Here is a 22,742-nt window from a genome sequence, read left to right as displayed (position 1 = left end):
CCTGAGCGAGTATCGGTGTATGAATGCGTGCGCATTTGTGAGTGTAAGGGCTATTGAGTGGCCAGTGTGACTGGAAAAGCTAATTTCAGTCCATTTAACCACAATCTTCTGCTTTTATTGTGACTTTGTGACACACCATGACAACAGGTGTACGATTCTGTGATTTAAAAAATCCTTACACATGAAAATATAAAATGTGAGGTACGCATTTTTGTAGCAACTGTCCCACTGCTACTCCCAAGTAAAGATTGGTGCCCTGAACCGCTTCAGGGTTCAGCTATAATTCTGGTTTTACTGAATTGCCTGGGTGTCAATGTAATCTCAGTAAAAAAAAAAATAAATACAGCTGGAGAAAAGCTTCCCCACAAAATGATGCTGCCACCACCACCAGGTCTCACAGAGGGGATAATGTGTTCAGGTGATGTAATGTGTGTGTGTGTGGTTAATGGCAAAGGAAACCTAAACTTTTTAAAAGTTTTTGTTTGTAAAAAAATAAACAAAATTTGATGCACCATTTGTTGTGATGTAGAAAATTTGGAAAAGTTCATGGGGTGTAAATACTTATGCGATGCTCTGTATAAGGGACCAGCAGCTGAACAGTGTTGCAGTTATTGGGTGAATATGAAAAAGTCATAGTACCTTTTTGGTGCCTGAGCTCTGCACGGCGGCAGCAGCTGTCTGGAGCGGCTCAAAGCCGTCCCAGCTGTACGCGCACAGAGCAGCTCTGTGACTGCACACCAAAGAGAGGAGCTGGAGGGTCTCTTGTTGTTGCACCGCCTTTGTTTCGCTGCCCTCCTCCCGCTGACTACGCTCTGTAGGAGAGCGGCGTTGGGCTCAGAGATCCGCGCCTCGGAGCTTCGACAACAGGCTCGCAGCGACGAGTGCAGAAAAGGCCGAGGCGGCGGGGGCAACTTAACACCATTCAGCCGCTAATTAACTAATTGAAGTGGCTCTCTAAATCTAGAGGAGCACGAAACTTGTGCCTAAAACGAGGCGGAAAATCAAGAGTACAGTGTGTGAAACGTTGCGGCTCGGCCCCAAATTTGTCAATGAGCTCGACGCTCCCTTGTTCCTGACAACCAGAGTCTGTAAAGAGCTGATTTATAGTTGGCTTTTACTTTTCCAACTTCTGCCTGAGCTAGTTAGGTGGTGCGGCGAGGCCCTGGGGTCAAGCCCATATCGTGGTAAAGTGAGACGTAACCCGCATTCACGAGGGCCCGGGGTCCAGGAACACTGGGGGGAAAGTAGGTAGAGGGAGCCGCAGCAACTCAGTGGAAAGAAGTAGACTCCATTTTTTTTGTAAGTCCTCCCCTCCAGCTGTCACCCCAATCTCCATCCCATGGGGGGTTGCCACGGTGACAGGAGGCCACATGTCTTGGGGGCGTCGTTTTGGTCAAAGGACTCCATTGTTCTGGTGTTAAGCCGTCTTCCCTATGCCCGTCTGCCAGGGAGAGGGGCTTCACACCGCTTACACACACACACACACACACACACACACACACACACACACACACACACACACACACACACACACACACACACACACACACACTCCTAGACAGACAACACACCCAACACCCACTGGTACAAAGGTGGAGCAGTTTGGTTGCACTCAACCACTAGCAAAGGTTTGTTTTTTTATTTATTCTTTTAAAACTAATTCAATTTTTAAAATGACATATTTCGTTGACGGAGCAGCTATCATACTGCAAATATAAAACCCAACAATTGTGAAGTTACTGAGGGGGAAATATTTGAAATAAGTGTAGCACCTGTGACTTCTTCCTTATGTTATAGTATGAAATAATGGACTAATATGTTATAATATTTGCAGACTTGATTTTATTTCTGCTTTTAGTTGGCAGCTGGAAAGTGCCTACATGCAATTCATCACAGCTTCCACTAGATGGCAATGTGGCCTCGCACAGCCCTGCCTCCCAGCTCAGGGTTCTGTCCATCCGTCATCCGGTGGACGTACGGAGCAAACCTTGGCGGACCCGGAAACCTCCAGCGTCCTTCAGCCAAGTGACTGACTTGATGTAAAGGGGGTTTAGTCAATTACCCGCTGATGGATAGATTACAGTCGTGCATCATTCGGGGGAAGCCAATTTCCCCGACGCCAACGGAATTTGAAACTCAATTTGTTTCTGCTCCCTCTGTTCTTCTCAGATAGATGGATTGGGAAAGCAGAGAGCGGCTGATTTGAATCTATAACCGGTGGACGGCGAGGTTACGGGTCAATACGTTTAGAGTCATTTGGCTGGTTTCAAAATGGAAATCCGAACAGTAATTTACTCGGCAGTTTGTTCAGTTAAAGAGCAAGAGGTCCGAGGCCGATGTGAGAGGAAAGAAAAAAAACCTGCTTTACTGGAAGTGAGGTGACCACACAGCTGGAGCAACGGTTACACTGGAGAGAGGGGCTGCTGGAACGGGCCCCATCAGTTCTAGCTAAATGAACCCTAACAAGGAGCCGCTACACATTTGAACAACATAAAAACACACAATCTGTAGCTGGTAAAAAAAAATCAAATTAAATCACATACGCTGCTGTTTTGAGCAGTAAAGCCATCTTTATCCTCACACAGGAGCAGGTATTGACTTGGAGATGCCTGATCCAGTGCCATCAGAGCGGGGGGGCTGAAGAGGCACTGATCACCAGCTGAGTGGCTGATATTGATTAGGAGGTGGTCACCAGAGATCATTGGGCTCTCAGCGTATTGACTGACGCACTAACTCTAGGGAAACTGAACTCCAATAGTTCACAATGGCCAATGTTTTTCAGCTGATGTAAAACAATCAGCCTCCGCAGAAGCTACAAGTCCTCCTCCTTTGCTCTCGGCTCGTTCGACGAGGAGTCATGCGTCTGCGGTGGGACGGCCAGAGCGGCACTGAGGCGTCTGCGAGACGATCTGCGAGTCTCCCTGAATGAGTCCGGGGAGCAGTGAGGCACCCAGGCGAGTCCAGCATCCACGCTGCCCGGCTCCAGGGTCGCCTGGTTCCTCAGGCTGCGGCGAACGGAGCGCCGCCGTCTGCTGGGGACGGCTTTGAACACGTCCTCAAAATTAAAATCTGATTGCCAAGGGGCAAGGTCCAAATGGGGTTCCCCCGGTTCCCCCTCGTGTTCAGAGCTTGACTGGGTGTTGTCCTGCTCTCTTTCTGCCTGCCCCCCCTCTCCATCTGAGCTGGGTTGGGGCTCCTTTGCGTGCACGTAAAGGGAAGCTGAGCTCTTTCTGCCCCGTTTGGCTTTTTTCACTGCTGGTTCTGTGTCGTTGGACTTGTCGCCTAAAGGAGCGGAGCTGGAGGTGGGTGCAAGCAGACCTGCATCACATTCGCTTGAGTCGGTGCATTGAATATGAACAGAAATGTGGTCAGAGGGCTGGTCGGGGTCAGCCTCACTCTGCTGGCTGCTCATCCGTGGGGTTCCCTGGGAGCCGCCGAGGCTCACTGAGGACTGAAGCTCAAAGCGCTGCTCTGTGACTTCCTCCTGGAGCTCCTCACAGTCAGCAGCACTGACCTTCCCCTTCTTCGGTCGACCCCTGACTCTTGACCTTAGCTGCCCGCTCTGCTTCCCTGGACTACAGGTGGGCAGTGAGAGGTTTTCCTCAGCTTTTGCCTCTGCGATCTCTTCTCTATGTAGGGAACCATCTGCCACCTGCAGCTGGACACCAGACCCTTGATGTGTGGCTGTTCAGGGAAAAAAACAACAACAATTTTACAACTGCTGGCTTCACTTCTGCCTGTTAAAAGTATTGACGTTTCTGCCAACGAATACAACTTTTAGGAGGTAAAAAAGCAACACAGATGTCTCCTGACCAAAAATGCACCTAAAAACGACCAATTGTAACTAATGTGTCCAGCATTCAATGTGCAGATTTTACCTGCGGCGCTCTCAGGAGTCTGTTGCACAGTCAGGGAGTGGAGGGTGAAGGACATCCTCTCTTTGATGGGGCTCAGACCGGGGTTCTTGGAGGCGTACTGACGTGAGCTGTACAGAGAGCGATCTACATCCTTGTTCCAGCGGCGAGCTGCTGAGGCCACCTGCACAACAGCGTCCGTAAAACAGGTTATCCTCACCAATATCCACTTCTGTGGGGAAGCAAACCCATCTATGCTTCTACCTCTAGCCCCTTCATGTAGGGTCGGACATTCTACCTTTTTAATGGCCTCCATACACTGCCACCTACTGGCAAAACTATGTATGACAACCACGAAAGATTCTTCAGGCACACGTGGCTCGCACTCAGTCCGACATACTGCCGACCCCAGCCTCTCAGCAAAGAAAGGATTGGGATGTTTCAGATGTAATGAAAGCTGAGCTGAGAATGCCGAGGGCGCTGAAGATACCGAAGTAGCGTAAGGTGCAGTGAAACCTCCGGGTTCAACCCAACAGCGGAAAATAGCAAATATCTGTAACCTGAAAACGAATCATGTCTGTTCCGTTTTACTGTCTATTAGCTGTACAGAGAGATTGTTATTAGGTTTATGCATCAGCGAGCACATTTTACACAAATTTCCTTTTTGTTTAGTGAAATCCACATACTTAACTGTTTTTGTGGAAATCTTTATTGAAATATAAAGTTTAAGAGAGAAATCCTGAAGGGTTTACAGCAGCAGGGGTCTGTAATTGTTTACAGAGCCATTTGTGCCCTCAGTGCAGAAAAAGAAAACTTGTTTAGCATAAAAAAAAGAAAAACACTGTATTACAATTGTGCATTTATTCCAAATAGGCAGATTTATTTTTTAACACTTGTTCAGCATACTTTATTCCAAGCACAGCACAGACGTTGTAATACCAGCTAGAGCAGCCTTGGATCAGGCTCAAGGGTCGTAACTTAAACGCGTTCAGCTTTGTGAAGGAGTTTAGAGAATGGAAATAGATTTTCTATGTTTATCCCACAGCAAGAGTTATTACAAACCAGGATGTCTACTTTCAATTGCCACAACTTTATAGAACTAAATAAGGAGATCCGAGCCCCTCTTCCCGCTTTGACCTGGTTGTAGAAACACTAGCTCGAAGACTCAGAGGCCCGGCTCTCTGACCACTAGGTCTCCACTCCCACCCATCCGTCATTCACGCAGACACATTACTGTAGGTGTGTCATCCAGAAGAATCCATCCTGTCAACCATGGAAGTATTTAACGGTTTTGATCCCTTCTCAGGTTTTCAAGTTGATTGAGATAAAAGTGAATTAAAGCAGAACAGAACCACGCTGAACTCCCTTCCCTTTAACATTATTTAGAAATACCTTCAATATTTGATTTTTCCTCAAAAGGCACTTAGACTTTATGAATCCCCCGGTGGTCATTCCAGGATCAGTGCTTTAACAGCACAAAGTCCGTACAACAGTCTCTACTCTTTGGTGTCAGCTCGGCTAAAAACATTGGAAGTCAGATTATTATGTTCTAGTGAAATCTGGATGAGGCAGTTTAGTGAATCTCCATGTATGGAGAAGCTTGTATATAAAAACCCAGGACTGGAGAGGGGACTATAAACTGATCCCCAGTATAGTAATTAAATTGGGAATAGTGGGTCCTTTTGGGCCATATGTGTTTATTCTATTTGACGTCAGACTCGGTTTCTTGTTAGTTTTGGCTGCTGTCGTTTATTCTAATGATTTCCAGCTCAGACTATCACTTCATTTTTAAATCCACCAAACTGTTTGATTCCTAGTTAGGCTCACGTTTGATGTTGCTAGTCTTTCCTAGATGCATTTTATTACGTGCTTTTCCCTAATTCCTTGTATATCTGTAAAATTCAGATTAAGTTGCTTTCAGCAGTGTGCACCTCGCAATAAACAGAAAATATCAAACCAGAATTAGCTGAACTGCTCTGGCCCCAGACAACACGCTCAGACTGAGTTTGAAAATCCATAAATGCAACAGAGCTGAAAATGTAAGCAATGCTTTTGCTCTATTTAATAATGTACAGTAATTCTTCACCTTCCTAAAGTCACTTGTCTTTTAGTGGATGATGCACATTTAAAGATGTTTCCCAACACAAACATTCTTTAATTGTGTAAGTAGACTAGTGCTGGGTAATAAAACCATTTCCATCATTTAGCAGGTAGGTGATGCGAAGGCAGGCAGTAACAGAGACTTGCAGGCTGTAAAATGCTTTAGAACGGGCTTCGCTCTGAGCAAACACCGATTCAACTCTATCCACCAAGATCAGGCTGGAGTCAAAGGGCAGAACGACAGGTCATGAGCTGCACTGACAAATCAATTTAGCTGTAACATGTTCTGATGCTACAGTTCAGCGTGAAACCAAGTTTAAAAGGAAGAAATTCTGCAGTTTCAGCGCCCCTCAAAGTGGTTTAGCTTGTCAGCTTGTGTACAACTTTAGAAGTGAATGTGAGAGTTCCCAGCTCCCACAATTTGGGAAGCTGTGGTGTTCATGAAGAGCCTGTGCAGGAATGGATGCCTTCAGGTGGATGAAATGGGTTCTATAAAAGATATACACATTAAAAATTTCCCCAAACCCAAGCAAAGTATGTTGGAGTGAGATTGTGCACACATCAGGTCTATGACTGGCCTCCAGGGTGACGTGTGCAGAATCCTCAGTGAGGAAAAATGTAACAAGCAGACTGAGCCGACCCACCTTCATCTTCCTGCAGGCCGACTTGGCAGCGGATCGCGTCGACTTCTTCACAGGCTCGCTGTCCTCTGGCTGCTGCGGGGAACAGACAGTCGGTCTGAGGATGCATCACATGGACTATTTCTACCTCGCTAAGCGGAGGTTTTAGTAGTTATTAAGTTCAGATCCAGAGGAGTTAAAGTGTGGATCAGATGGGAGCGGGTTATTTATTAAAACGACGATCTTATCTGGCATCAGGATAATTCTACCAGTAAGACCAAGCAGAAGCGGCGGTAACAGCAGACCTTTCTCTTCCGCGTGCCGCGCCGCGTTCCCGCCTCCATTTCCGACTGCTCTTCTTTCTGTGGAGAGAGATCCACAGGTTTCAGGGCCCAATCAGAGCGTCTGTCAATGAGTGCTCTCACAGTGGCAAACAACACTCCATCTCTGCTGTTGGCTGGGACTCTGTGGGTTTACGTTCTCCCACAACATTTAAGGCGCTGCCTGGACATTTCTGATTAGATTAGATGCAAAGGTCAGGCTTTTCTGGCCTGTTGACGGCAATCTATGTCTGATAAGGACTGGATCACAGAAAAAAAAAAAAAAATGCTACATGATTTGGTAAGTTTCAATTTAGAAGTTATCCCCATTTCTGCATCAAAACATTTGTCTATAGCCGTCAACAGATTTTACTAAACTCAAAAAGGAAAGTTTAAAGAACGTAACTGCTAATGGCTAAGTTTGGCTGTCTTAGCTGCAGATCAGGGCTGAAAAAGGGAAAAGTGGCAGCTGACAGGTTTTTATGCTCCATCAGCACAAAAGATGCACGCGTCGATGGGATGGAACGATTTTAACGTACAGATTTAAACACATCAGGTAGCCATTCAGTTCTAAAGAGTCCCTCGTTGAATGTAATATTTCCAATAATCAGACAATGAGTTCACCCAGGCTGCTTTTGCACATATGCTTGATCAGGACACACTGACTCAGGATCCAATCAGATTGACTCAGACCTTTGTTCTTCTTCCGTTTCTGGACTGGGTTGGAGTCTCACTTTCAGCTTCTCCTTCAGGTTGCCTCTCCTCTGCCACAGATTCCTGCTCATCCATGGCCTCCGTCTCAGAGGCTCTCTTTGGTTCGGTGTCAACTTTAGAGGCGAAGGGGTGAAAAAAAAAAAGAAGAGAAATAAGAACCTTTAAATAACTGGCCTGCAGCTACAGTCAGTGATTCTGATTGGACGGGCCGCCATGATAACAGGGTGAGCGAAGATGCATCGCGGGCCTCCTGCTGCCAGTACCATTAATATGTGTAAAAGACGGTGACAGCTGCCAAGAGCCGCAGATGTAGGATGGAGCAGAGCAGCAGTTATATTATAGAAAATATTTCTGTATGTTTAGATGTAACAAATCCAAACATTTCACCGACTATTTCTGCTAAGACTTTGGAAGTGTTATGCTAACACTGAGCTGAAAATAAATACAGAAATACATGAATACGTGCCTCCTAAACATGATTGTGACATATATGTTGAAGCTTAAAGGCAGAACTCCCTATCATTATCCTTAATAAGCCTGAAAAAAAAAAAAAGGTCGATGCGCTAGATCTAAGGTAACAGCAAAGAGAAAGAGTTAAACAGCACTGTTTAAAAAAAAAAGTTATATGCCTCAAAATGGGATAATACAAGATATAATCTAATAAAAATATGATATTTCAGTTATTTAATGCAGCCGCCCACAAGCAAGAGAAGAGAAACAACGTAAACGACGGTGTCAAATCATCTTGCCCCTCTCTGATGATATGGGACGGTTATTAAATGATGGTGGCAGCGATGACAATGTGGAAAGTTTGAAACGCAGTTTACCTGTCGGGTTCTGAGAGAGAGTCTCCTCCTGGAAATCCATGTTTAAATTTAACGGCTGAGCGTCAAAGACACAATCTAAAAACGTGAGAGACATGGAAACCGCCGTTATCATTGCAAAGATTGAATTCCACTACAAACAATCACTTATCGACGAGGAGCGTCAGTAAAATACTCAAATCAACCTGCGTCACTCGACACGGCCGAGTCAATCTCCTCCATCGGTGGAAAAACAATCTAAGGGGAAACAATTAAAATATGCCTTCAGTCTTAAATCTAACATTTACACTCCATATAAGAGATTATAACTGTTTGCATAGATTTAATAACACGTCTTTCATGTTGATCCATTTTAAGATCAGATTTCATAAAGCTATAGCGATTATAGCATCAACAATAAACAACCAATCAGAAGACCTCGTTCCCTGTGGTCTACCTTGCCGTCCTGGTCGTCGTCTCTCTCGTGTGACCTTCTGTGTCTGCCGGGTATCGCGAACGTGGGCGAGGCCCCAAACCAAGCCGGGGTGAGACGCTCCGCCTGAAGCTGTGCGTCTGATTCGCTCCTCTGCGGCGTCTTCAGCACCGAGCGCAGCGGCCAGCCCCCAGCGGGAGTGGCCGCCCGTGCCGGGGTGGCCCCCTTCTGTAACGGAGTGCTGGGGGGCAAGTTCTTATCGAACAACTCGGGAGATAAAGGACCCCCGAAGCGCACCTGCTTCTTTTTCCTCGCTACGGTCGTCTCGTCCACGTCTACTGTAAGAAAGCGGCAGAAACTTAAACTCAAACAAAGCTGCTATTATCATTTAATGCTGGGGATATATAAGCATTCATGTACAGGAATATAAGAGCAGCTGAAGTTAGCACTCCATCTTCACCATCACTGTATAGAAACCTTGGATACCCTTACTAGCTCACAGTTTTAAAGATATTAACCCGTGCAGCAGTTTAAACATAAACCAACACTTAAATGCAGTTTTAAAAGCACATATGTTGTGCGATGGAGCCCTGCAGATGAGGCTAAAGTTTAAAAGAAGTGCATTAAACCGCAAAGGCTAAAAGTAAACGGAGATCAAAGGCCAGCTTCCCTGAGGGAGGGTATTCGGAGCCAGCAGAGTCTGTTTACCTGTCGGTTTCATCTCCAGCAGAGAAGGGAGAGACGAGATGTGGAGGGAAGACTGCCGGGCCGGTGAAACAGCTGCAGGGTCGTCACGGGGAGGTGGGCTGGGGCTTTGCTGTTTACAGATAGCATCCTGTTGGGAGACAATGTGTGGGATACTCAGTGAAGCTGCATTGCAAGAGAGGCTGGAGCGTTATCTGTTGCATAAAGTGTGGAAGAACAACTGGTTGCTGCTGTATTACATCCTTAGTGTTCCCCCCCCCACCATTTAACAAGGGGAGGTGCCCCGCCAACAAAATCACCCATCCCTCCAAGAAAGTCACGGCATGTAGTAAATTATTACACGTCTGTGAGTGTTCATCGTTAATTTGATTAAAATTAGCCTTTCTAAATAGCGCGCTCAACTATGAAGTTTGAAAATCCGCTGAAAGTTAGCGCTGTACAACCAGGTGTGTAGCAGCCTTTAATGTTTCTCCTAAGCTAAGCTATCACTCCTTTACTTTCAGCTCAGACTCACCTGGGTTGCAGGTAAACTCAGCCTCCCACCAGGTGAGAGAACGCTCAGAGTCACGACATATTTCACCTGCTTGGTAAATATTTCTGCGTTTTGTACCCAGGCCCAGTTTCTGAGGATGGCTGCACTAAATAGTCCCACAGAGTCAGGAGCCCTGAGGGTCTGCTGGCCCTGAAGACGTCGATGGAGTCTGTTCTGACGGGGAGAATGAGGCGTTCGGTAAAGAGGAACGCTTAGAAACGAGCAGCTAGTTATTCCTGACAGGATTAGTGTCGCTTGTGTCGGGAGCGCCGGATCCAACGGGATAAATGTAAAACAGAAAAAGGGACGCATTTGTTTATTTCACGTTTTGCCCCGCTTACTTCAATATACTGAAAATGTTTGCCTGATACAAATATGAGGATGATGACATGCTTTTAAACTGATTATAAAAAATGATCGCTTAATATAGCAAGTTCTCAAAGTAAACGGCTCTATGGTCATTTTCTGATCTACAAAAAATACCATTTGCTTTGATTGTCACAGATCACCAAGTCTGTTGGAAACTAAAATCCTCCTTCCTGAGTCCATCACTGAAAACTGCTGCTTTATACTTGGGAAATACATTTTTGTTGCTATAGACCCTCAGGAATATTATGAACTCTGGCAGAGTTTTAAAGAGGTTTTCATTCAATCAAGAAGTAGGGAGGAAGAAAGGCAGGTAGCCTTCAACATATAATCATGTATAAATGTACACAATAGAGACAGAAACATAAGAGACAGAAAGATGGCTGCTCGTATTAAGCTGTATTCTATGATATTAATGGAAAGTCCCCTCCCCCTTGTTTCTGAGGAAGACTATTATTTTAGTAGAAAAATAACCTGAGGAAATAAAAAAAGCAGTTTTCCAACTTATTAATAGGGGAAAAAAGCTTTTCAGACCAATCTGGGAAAAGGTGACCGCCCCATAAGCCTTTATATTTGTGAATGATGGCTGACACAGGAGCTAGGGCTGGACTAGGAACAGAAACATTGTGAGAGTTATGTTTAAATGTTTTGTTTTTGATGGGTCAAATAACAAAACAGAAAAAAGAATAAAATGGCAGATTAGCAACAGATAGATAAAAGCTGCCCACCTCTTTATTCAGGTTATTTTGAAATGATCTGTCCAGAGTTTAAGTGGGTCGCTGCGCCCTCATGGGATTATTTTCCCCTGGATCCACAAACGAACTAAGCCAATAGTCCAAACTTCCTTTACATCAACACCGATAATTTAGTATTACCGGTTGAATTAACGCGGCTTTGTATGTTGTTAATCTTGACTCCATGCATTATAAACAAGTTGATTTGTGGTTAAATCAAAGGATTCAGCCAAACCCGATTCCTGCTTATTAAAAAAAAACAGCTGACAGACTCTAAAGTTCAATCTGCTGAATCACAGGAGATTTCTCTTTAAATCTGAGCGCCAGGTGAGCAGCTAGCTTTGTGAGCCTCACAATGAGACTAACGGATATAAAGACGACGCTGTTTAGCTTCTGAACTCCTACTACTGGCTATAGCAGGAAAACAAGTTGTAAACATGTGCCTGACTGCGACTCTTATAGTGGCGCTGCCATCAAAAATCTCAGCTGCTATAAATGATTAATGTCCACAGTCTGGCAACCTGAATACAGATGAAGTCCTGACCGGGACGCACTGAGCTGGTCGGAGCCGTAGCTCAGCACCAGGCATCCAGCTCCAAAGTGGCCATAGAAATGATGAGAGCACTTAGACCTTTTCATCTTAGATTAAAGTAGGGACGGGAAGGCAGGAGAGGGAAAAACCACTCAGAGTCACAGAGCTGACACGGCAATATTTCTAAATATGGAGCAGTCTTTCTAGTTCCCAGTGGGACTTCACATTTGAGCACTTTACAGAAAGACATCACTTGATCTTATTCTATGAAGCCCAGCTCTAAAGTAGAGTAGCAGTATAAAGGTCTGTAGTCACGCCTGCTGTGTAGCTGTAGCTAAATAATATCCTAATATGTGTTGTGCTCCTTTCTGATATATATAGGCGTGATTTCCAAGCCTCTGGGATAAGGCCTTTAAATACAGACTTCACTAAAGTGCCTCAGTTATCCTTTTACCTTTACCTTACTGCACCGTGGCTGATTTGACAGCCAGAAGTATTACAGCCTGTTAGATCTGGGACACGGATGTCTGTGGGGATTGGTCTGCATTAAAATCACACCATGCACAGTGACAGATTCCAGGAATTTAACCTTGATAAACAGGCCAGGCTTTCTGCCTGGCGGCACCACCACACCTTCAGAATAAAGTAAACAAAGAAATAAAAATAATAATAATGCTATTATCATTATGTATATACTATATTTGCGCTTATACTAACCATAATCAGAGTTTGAAATCAATTTCAACATCATGAAATGCTAAGTTTTACTTTATTTTGAAAATCCAACACTGCCGGCTCCTTCCTGTCTGGCTACAAAAGCTAGCTGCTACTCTCAGGAGGGAAGGAAAACTCCAGTGCTGCCCATTTAGCGTCTTTGTTTTTATATTTAGCAACTTTTCAGATCCCTCTAGCGACTTTATTTCAAAAAGCGACTAGCAACAAGTCTAGCAACTTTTTCTGTGATAACGGTGATTTTACTAATAACAGCAGTCGTCCTGGAGTCGCTGACAGCAACGAGAGCTGCCATGAGAGTTGCCTTTTCCCTCAGCGTTGTCTCAAAGATACAACCCTATAACCTGCTGTGCATCCAGCTCATAGATGCACAAAAGGAGCTGGTGATCCCACCCTGGATTACAAAACGGGAAATAAATATGAACGAAATATAGTTTTTAAAGTACTGTGGTCTGTTTTGTCTCTAAAACACTAAAATAATTCCCTGAATTTCATTCACACGTAGCTTAAATCACTTATTTACCTCGTTCACTTTGTGTGCCTTTGATGCCTTTTTGGTACAATTTGTTTCATGTAGTGTGGATTCAGGCAATGTGTTAAAATTCATAAATCATTTCATAAATGTTATTTGTAGCTCCAAACACATTTAATCACTGCTTACAATCACTTTTTGTCTTGGCAAAAGCCCCTAGTTGATGGTGTCATCAGCAACAATAGACCCGCCTAAAGAACTAGAGCTAAGCAGACAAAGTAACGTGTTCACCTTGTCATGCTTCCTTCATTAGGATTCTGAGACAACCTTAAAAAAAAAAAAAAAAAAAGGTGAACAGATGTTCCCGATTTCTGGGACATTCCCCATTTTGGATGACCTGTCCCTGGAAATGTTCCCGATGTCAGTTTATCACGATGGAGTAAAAAAAGTTTAAAGCAGCAACAGTTATTGACCCGGTCCTGCCGCTGTCCAGAAAATAATAGGTTGTGTGACTGCGCACGCGCAGAGGAAACTAACAAGGAACGTGGACACACATTGGCGTTACGTGATCCCATCAGGATGATGGTATTTGGGACAACCAATGGATAAGGCGATACCGCCAGAAATTGAGGGACAGAGGGGCGTGAGTGCAGGAAGAACTCTGACCAATCCCTGCCTTTCAGTGTGAAGAACAGTGATTGGTCAGAGTTTTTACAGGCCTGCAGTTCCCACAGAGCTTTTTGAACCTTCTTTTCTGAATACATAATATACTGACTACTTTCAGGATGGAAGGACCATTTTACCCAGTATAACAATAAGGTGATTGTGAGTGTTTGGGTTGCTAACTAACATCCAGGACTCTTAGCAAAGCGTCACAATTGCTCTAACACCTCCCTACTAAACTTTGCTACTGTGAAAGTCGAAATTCACCCAGAAGCAGAATTTAAAATAAAACGCATAACCGTGCATCATTATTCTGAGAACGTCTGGGAACATTAGCAGAGGTAGACAAAGCATTTCAGAAACGGGTATTAAGTGTTGCTCGTCATTAGGGACGGGCAATTACTGTAGCTTTTACCGTTGCGTGAAATTTATTTGATCGTGAGTGTTATTTATTGTGACAGCGATGCACTCACAAACCCAAAAAACTATACTTTGGGATTGTGAGAATTGTAAATTCTGATTTGTTTCTCACTAGGAGATGACAGCAAAACTAAATATAAATATCTTAAGATATAGTTGAATGCAGTTGTTGTGTGCAGCTTGGTGATAAAATGTCACAAACATTTTAAATATTAGGCAAGTTGTTCTCTGGTCTTCTCTTTCTGTTTGTAAGAGCTGGGTGCGTTTGTGGGGCTTTTGCTGCAGGGCTGTGCAGTCAAGGGCAAAAAATAAACACTTCAATGGATCTTAAAGCACTTCTCCCTTTTCAGATGTATTGTTATGGCAAACAAATACCACAAAATATAGAAATAAACATTTCTAGATTAACCATCCATACTAGCCATCTAAAAACCCTTCTATCCTAATTTTACTAACAGACTGCAGTCTATTAAACTATTAATCTATTATTTTCAGGCAGACCGTAGTCTTGAATGGTGCAATGAAACAAGGGCTGTTAAATACCGAAGTTTCTATGAAATAAAATCTGGGGAATAATGAATTACTGTAAAGCAAAACAAAGAGAACCAACTGGTGCTGGTTGGTAAAGTTCATTTGGATCAGCTTCAACAACACAGTTTAGATCAAATTCAGTGACTGCTGATGTAATAATTATTACAGATTGGATCTCAGTTTAAAAAGCATTAAAACACAGAAGAAAATACATTATAGTCAAGTTTATGTAAATGTCATCTGTGAGCATGTTTATAATCACAGCATTTCCTCTAGAAATCTCATATTTCTTTCTGTCTCTCTTTTTCTGTCTCTATCATTTGTCTTTAAACATAGTTATATTTTGAAGGCTGCCTTCTTTCTTTCTTCCTACTTCTTGATTGAATGAAAATCTCTTTAAATTTTGTTGGCATGTAGAATAGTAGGGGAAACACTGAATTAAAAAGGCAACTTTAAAGTAAAAGATTTACATCTAAAACTGTTCAGAGTAAATGCAACCAGATCAATGCAGAAACGTGTTTTCATATTCTAGTTAATCCCTTATTAGAGAAACATCACCTGGAAAATACATTTTTAGTCTTTAGCTTGTGGTAGGAAACAAATGATGCAAGTTTTCCAAGGAATACATCAAGTTAAATGTCGTCAAGATTGTCAATGACTTTAAAATGACCTGGTTCATGATCCATTTTGTCCAGAACCATATCAAAAGACATGAATGTCAAATGGATTTTTTTTTTTTTTTTAAATCAGGCTTTTAACTAACCTGACTCTCGCCAGATGTATGTTGCTCCGCCTAGCTCCACTCACATACATCTGGGACATCTCCATAGGAATTGCCTTTTTTGAAGGCTGGGCCTTATCAAAAATTCTTGAATATGATTGGATAAGCCACTTGTCTGTCATCTTTATCGACGTGCTATTTCAACCACTCACACCGAAGCTAACCCATGACGCTGTGAGAGCGACGCACAGTGAGCTGACAGGAAGAGGGGGGAAGACAGGCGGCAAAGCGCCGCGGGTCGGAGTCGATCCCGGGCCGACCGCGTTGAGGACTAAAGGCCTCCTAACATAGTTAGCGCTAACCGCTCTGGGGCGCGTCCGCGGCAGCGTGCCCCGGAAAGCGAAACTTGCCAAATCCAGTCGGGAGAAGGGCGAAAACATGGTTTCCACCAACAAAAGCCTTCAGAGGCGTTCTCTGATGTTTTTTTAATGAAACAATATTAGGTAGATTGGACAACACGGAAGAAATAGCAGCATCAATGTTAACGCTTGCTTCCTCAACGAGCCACCATTGCTATCAAAACAGTCTCACGTCATGGTCGCTTCTCCACTACATCACATCTATGAAACTCCAGCCCTGCGTCCTGATTGGCCAGACAATAAAATTGGTTGGAGAAATCACTCTCTATGGGAGATGTCCCAGATAGATGTGAGTGAAGCTAGGCGGAGCGACATACAGCTGGCAAAAGTCAGGTTAGCTTTTAACACCTCTGACTGGAAATGTGAAAAGCGTGGTGAGGACAGCAGAGATTCATCAGGACAGCTCTTCCCTCCATCCATGACGCTGCCTGACCAGGGCTCAGGCAACCATAAAAGGCCGCCCCCCCCCCCCCCAACCCCCATCATGGACTCTTCTCCCTGCAGCAGCTTCAAATGCTGAACAACCAGATCCCACAATGGCTTCATTCCACACATCAATAATCCCGTCTCCTATAATAGAAAACTAGTCCCTTTACATGGTCACTATGAACTGCACTGAGGAACTGAACTATCTGCATCATCATATATCCCGTTCATTGTTGCACTGCATCCTGGTGCTGCAAATACTGGCATACTCATAGTCCTAAAAGGAACTTTTTCTGTACATTTAAAATGTCTTTTAGGTTTCAGCTACATTCCTGACAATTGACAAATATTTATGTTTATCTTCCGTTTTTCCTCAGACACTTGCAATTAAATTTCGCTCAATTGTACATTGTGAATGTGCAGCTGAATGACAATAAAGTGTGCAACTTTAAAAGTGAAAGTTTGTCTTATTTTGCTCTGACAGCTTATATTTTCAAATGCTCTTCTTTGACGCAAGCAAACAGCAGTTATGTAAGCGCGTGTGATAAATAACGTGTACCTCCTGTTCCGTCAAACTAGAGCGAGCGATAGAGATATCCTCCTCTGTAATCTCCACGCTGCAGCCTACCAGGGGGCCCAGCCGTCTCTTCTTGCTGGCTCTGGGTGAAGTCGGTGGGTTGTTCTCTTTCCCTTCGCTGCCGCTGATCCCATCTGAGAAGTTGAAAAAGAAACAAAGGAATAAAAAAGGGACGAATTACACAGAACAACAAACAGGAGCTGGGGATAACGCAATTAAATATAAACTAAATGTTATAATCAAATAAGTCCATCTCAAAAACGTGTATAAAATAAACTATATTTATACAACCTTTATCAGAGGGGAGCAGATGAAGTCTCTACTAACCTGGAAAGTGGCCCATTTCAGAAGCTGACCATGCTCAGCAGAAATGACTGGCTGTAAATGTCACACTGAGGCTTATACTATGCGATGTATTAATCCATAGCTTTTAAAACTGTGCCTCCGGACAACAGAAAGAAATCTTCCTGACACAGATCTCCATGGAGAAATGAAACTATTAATCCTGTAGTGATCCGGCCGCCTCACCAGACAGATAATCTTGCGTCGAGCCGCCTCCTCCGGTGCCGCTGTCCTGCGCTGGCGTCGGATCACAGGCGTCATTCTCCGCAACATCAATCTGGCTCTGGATGTGGGCCATCTTCTCCCTCAGTGTGAAGGCGACCCGGGGAAAGAAGGGGCTACTTCTGACAAGCTGGGGGGTTGAGATGGCAAAAATAAACGGAGATGCAGCCCGGCAGCTCATAAACTTCTGAAAAGACCGAAGCGGTGTTACTGAGAGGGAGCACATCTATCACACACAATCCTGGAGAGCATGGCCTGCCTAAGGAGAGCCACTCCAACACTTTCCTTTCCTCAGAGATAGCAGCGAAAGAGTGACACGGGTTTAGCACAATCAGAAAAAAATAATAAAAATCCTCGCTTCATTTTGTGACTCACCTCATGATTGGAGAACTGGTAGCTTTCAGACAGAAAGAAACTCCTCAGCATTGACATAAACTTTTTAAACCACGTCTTCAGCATAATTCACTTCTCCTCTCTAACATATAACAGAAATCATGACACTCTCCCAGTCCAGCAATAAACAGATTAAATGCAAACTTCTCCTTAATCATTAGCACATGAGAGCAGGTAAACAAATATCATTAGTTGATGGTCTCCAGACCCCACCTCTTGTCCCTGATTGGCTAGTACAAAGACATCTTCAGCTGTGATGGAGATGGAACAGAAAGCTTTTAAACGTTTTAATCAAAATTATTCTGCCAAATACATTTCAGTAAGATGTGAGAGTATGATGTGAAATAAACTATGTTCCATTTCTGTTTCTTAGACAGAAACCTAAAACATGTTGTCACGGTGACTAGGAACAAAATTAAACGGAAAACAAAAAGGTGACGCCTGCAAAACTGACCAAACTGTAAATTAGACACAAAATCAACCTTGAGTCCATATCTGAACTAAAGGAGGAAACACCCCTCAATATTTAAAAGAAATTAATCATCAGCCATCATGTTGTGATCGAGGCGATCTTGAGTTTTATGTCTTTATGTCACTAAAAAGCTAATTTTGCAACAGGCAATGCAAATTATCCTTTGCTATGGATACTGGCTGCAGGATTTCACACCAGACCCCAAACAGATGAACAAATGTTTAACATGGAGACAGATGGATCACAGGTCCAGCTACCTAAACACAGCATCAGGTTGAAACGTTGGATGACTGAGAAGCATCTGACCCACCTCTGGGGTGTGTGGCTCCGGCGGAGTCTTCATCCTCAGCTGGGCCCTGAAACGGATGAGGGAATTTGTCTCTGGGGATCCCCGGACACCAACGCAGGATCTGCGCCGGGCCTTTATCTGCGCAACACGAGACTTGTCTAGAGGAGCAAAGAGCACAATTACGGGACGGGTGTTAAAAATTAAATGATGCACAGTCTCCTTTGATGGCGAGGGTGCCTACTGGTATGCATCAGTTCACTGTTCGTTCCTCTCAGAGTGTTTAAAGGGGACCTGATGGTCTTTCATAAGTTGAGACAACTGACAGAAGTAATGAAACGCCGGGCGGATGCTGATGTCAAAAACACGGCAGAATCCCTGATCCACAGCACACAGATTATTATCTGATCATCTGCAGCTCCGTTTCTGAATACTTGCACTTCCTTGTCTGGAGCTTATCCAAGTGGCTCTGATTAATGATGAAACATTATTTATCTTCAGCCGCAGTCTCAGGGCAAGCAACGTACTGATTGATCGCAGGCTACAGAAAACACCATAAGAGCCAGTTGGGCATTTAATGTACCAGACACAGATCACGTAATTCTTTCACCACAGATAGGCTGCATAAACTCTGGGCTTCACTTTGGTCATTTAATTCAGACATTGCCTTTAAATATCATTTCTATTGTTTATATCCCGTGAAAATGGGTCCCTTTAAAGCACGAATAGCACAGCCAGTTGCTTTCCCTCCTACATTATTGTATTTTCCGGACCATACGGCGCACCAGATTATGAGGAGCACTGAATATTCTTCCCAGGTGTGTAATATCACTCCGCCCCCTTCACGTACACAGCTCTCTATCCGTCTCTGTCGGGAGGACAGAGTAGCTGGACTACACTGCCCTGTTTCTAACATAAGGCCAAAATGTATGTGGGGCCTTTACATGAATGCACTTCTAGTTTCGACATTACACTCAGGCAGTCTTGTAGGCTGCTCAGGGGTCCTATCAGGTAGTGACACAGTGTACCGTAATGCTTCGTTGCTTACCAAAGTCGCACTTACACATTTTAACCGATTTTTGAGTGCATTGTACCACATAAAATCAGTCAGTAAGCACAACTTTAATCATATATAAGAATCACGGGATTATAAGGTGTACCTTCAATTTTTGAGAAAACTGAAGGATTTTCAATGCGCCTTATAGTCCGAAAAATACGGTATTGTGTATTTATGTCGTTCTATCACACAAAGTACGTAGAATTTTGTTTTTGTATGGAAAACCTATGGAAAAAGTTAAAGGTATACTTCTGCAATCCACCACGACTGATGAGGCTCTGCTGGTAAATGTGTTTATAAATGTCTCTATTAAAAAGATGTTCTGTATTGCCAAAGGTATTTGCTCAACCATCCAAATAATGGAAATCAGGTGTTCCAGTCACTTTCATGGCCATAGGAGTATAAAATCAAGCACCAGGCAAGCAGACTGTTTCTGCGCTCATTTGTGAAAGAACGGGACGGATCTGGGTTTGGTGGTTTCTAGGAGAACGGTACTTGTCTGACTGTATTGTGTCAGGTGTGAATTAAGAATGGGATGTCGCTTAAGTTCATATGCAAGTCAAGGCAGGTTAGAGAATACTTTTGGCATCATAGCGCATGTATGATGAGCAGCGATACGGTCATGGGAAGTGTGTTGTGGTTCTGAGCTGGAAATTTGATGTGATTTAAATTAAATCTATTCACTGAATGCCAATGAAATTTGTCTTCCCCTGAGAAATCTGGGGCTAAGGGTCTTGCTCAGGGACACACAGTAGCAGTCTTCAGGGTTCGAACCGGTGTACTTTTCAGATGCATCCACTCCCACAGGACACATGGCAAAGTCGGCTCATGTGCAGCTGAGTCATAGGTTTCTGACACCCAAAATATAAGCCACCAGGAACACAAACACAGATCCCTGCTGATGCGGCAATTTGTGCAATGGTTATGCAATATTAACATTATACGGCTCAGATCACGTAGATCAAGAAAATGAGATGACTCGTCATCGTTAAAATCCCAGCGTCTATACATTAAACAAAAGAAATGACAAAGTACACTTCAGCCGCCACTGAAGGCAGATACTATTATGTAAGCCCACCAGCGTAAGCCACGTTTCCACACAGACAGCCCAGTCTACTTACCCTTAGAGGTTGACGAACATCCCGTGAAACTCTCCACAGAGATGCCGAACTGATGGGGCTTGAGATCGGAAAAGTTTAACGGAGCTGAGCTTTCATTTGCACCAGCAGGCCCATCTTGCTCTGGACGGGAGAAGTTCTCCTGACCTCCCGGGACGGACTCCGATTCCGAGCCGCAACGGGGGCCAAGGCCTGCCGGTGGGACCGGAGTGACTGCCTGGTCTGTAGCCATCTGTGTTGACAAACTGTTGGCGGATCACACAAGGATCAGGTGCATGTCAACGCTGCGCGGAGATCAAGAATGCATTCTTCTAGATAGCATTGGACACAACAGCTTTTAGTAAAACAGAGTCAACCTGTCAGCACAGCAGACAGGTGAGATGTGTCACGTGTAAGGAAAGAGAACAGACTATAGTTTACTTAAAATGCCCGAGTTGGAGCAAAGTAGCTGTCTGTAGCGTTAGCTCAGCTAGCTGCAATACAACTAACACGTCGAAGCTACTAACCAGTGCTATCTAGTTTTGACTCCCGAGCCTCAACAAGTTGGCAAACGACAGCAACAGCTGCTGAAAACAACTCACCGACAGACAGTCAGACTCTTACCTTGTGCATTTAACTTAAAACATGGCTAAAATGCCCTAAAAGTATCTTATGTACGTTTGAGACTACTGCTAAAAACTGAGCAAAGGGGCAGAAGGGATTCAAATCACCCTCCAAGGTTGGGCTAAGCGTCACTGATAAATCCCTCCGCGGAGCAGCTAAGAAATATGTTTAACAAAACGTTAAACAAAAGACATCCGACGTTTCACTACTTTGCCATGTCACCTAGTTAAACGTCTTAAGAACGGCTGTGTCCGAGAATACCGATAACTAGTAAAAAAATTTAAACATTTAGAGGAACTATTTTGCATCGGCTCAACGGCTTGGAACAGAGTGGAGCTCGTCAAAATACAAACTCACCAATAGAAATGAAGAGTGTTCTACCACGTGATCACATGTAAACAGAAACTATCTTTGCCGTCATTCAGCGTCATAGTCATTCAAATCAGGACTTTAACCCTAAATGTGCTTTTAAAACTCGATAAAAAGTCACCATGTCGTTCCAATGTAGGATATAAATAACATTCATTGTAATAAAAAAACTTTTTTTTACGCAAATGCAGAAGAACTTTGTCACATTAACCCTAGAGCGCCCTCTGGTGGTGAAGGCAACTGGGCTTCGTCCTTCTCGATCCCATAGAGCTAGAATGACAATCAGAAATTTGGAAACTATTGTGACTTTTGTTTTTCTTTGCTTCAGTCACATTATGTGAGATTTGGTTCACAGTCAAATGGATACAAGCTTTTTTCAACCACTGCTTTGGCTTTGAATAATGGAAGAAAATAAATCAATCATTGCAAAATTTTTAGAAGTAAATATAATTTATCTAATAGCGTCAAAGGAAGTGTTGTAAGCCCCCCACCCCCACCCTAAAATCTGTAAACCCAAACAGACATGTCAACAGTAGAGTGCACTGTTGGAAATCTCTGTAAACCCTATAGCCACACACAACCAATCTGGAACACACTCAAAGCTCCTCCTTTTGTGAGGTTTTTGGAGTCTGTTCTGCAGCTGAGTACACTGAGATCAGATGCAGCAGCGAGCTTCGCTCCACAGCTGGGACTCTGACCACATGAAGCATGTTCCTCGCTGTGTTGACACCATTCAAGGCCATGCAAGTGAATAGATGCCTGGCTTTTACTGAGGACATAAAACAACTTCTAAACAATAAGAACTGAAATAACCACATATGAGACCAAGCTTGGAAATATCAAAATATGTTTATTTGAAAATCATCTGTCATTTAATAATATAAGACTAGTTCTGTTGTTTTATTAGTCGCCCATATCCACTAGATTTTCCTTATAACTTAGGTAAAAACTACATAACAGTTGACTGATATTGTAATAGAGATGAACAGACAGTAATAAAAGCAACATTTTATGTAAAGCATTCCTAACCTTTGCTCTATTACCAAGAAACATTACTGATCCCAGATCATCTTGCTGCACCCGTGCTAAATTAAATTTTAAAATTCAAAATTAATTTATTTTAAACACATACAGGTATTTAATGTGGGCCTCTCTGTTTATTCTGTGTAGGCTATTTTTATACAGTGTCATGGGAACATTTCCAGA

The 22,742-nt window shown here is 43.6% G+C and overlaps 1 protein-coding gene across 1 annotated transcript; it reads right to left on the bottom strand.

Annotated features, from left to right (window-relative positions):
* Positions 1-1,695: 1,695 nt before the first annotated feature.
* On the bottom strand, positions 1,696-18,561 carry cdca2 (cell division cycle associated 2). The gene is made up of 12 exons (XM_036144622.1): positions 18,414-18,561; positions 17,203-17,368; positions 16,657-16,808; positions 9,553-9,679; positions 8,869-9,182; positions 8,618-8,669; positions 8,436-8,510; positions 7,588-7,721; positions 6,880-6,936; positions 6,599-6,670; positions 3,879-4,038; positions 1,696-3,684 (listed from the first exon to the last, which is right to left on the bottom strand). The coding sequence occupies exons 1-12, from the start codon at positions 18,444-18,446 to the stop codon at positions 2,813-2,815; spliced, it is 2,214 nt and encodes a 737-aa protein (XP_036000515.1). The 5' UTR covers positions 18,447-18,561; the 3' UTR covers positions 1,696-2,812.
* Between the last annotated feature and the right edge of the window lie 4,181 nt (positions 18,562-22,742).

Source organism: Fundulus heteroclitus, chromosome 12 (assembly GCF_011125445.2).
Source record: "Fundulus heteroclitus isolate FHET01 chromosome 12, MU-UCD_Fhet_4.1, whole genome shotgun sequence".
Lineage (NCBI taxonomy): Eukaryota > Metazoa > Chordata > Actinopteri > Cyprinodontiformes > Fundulidae > Fundulus > Fundulus heteroclitus.
This window is presented reverse-complemented; position numbering and strand designations above follow the sequence as displayed.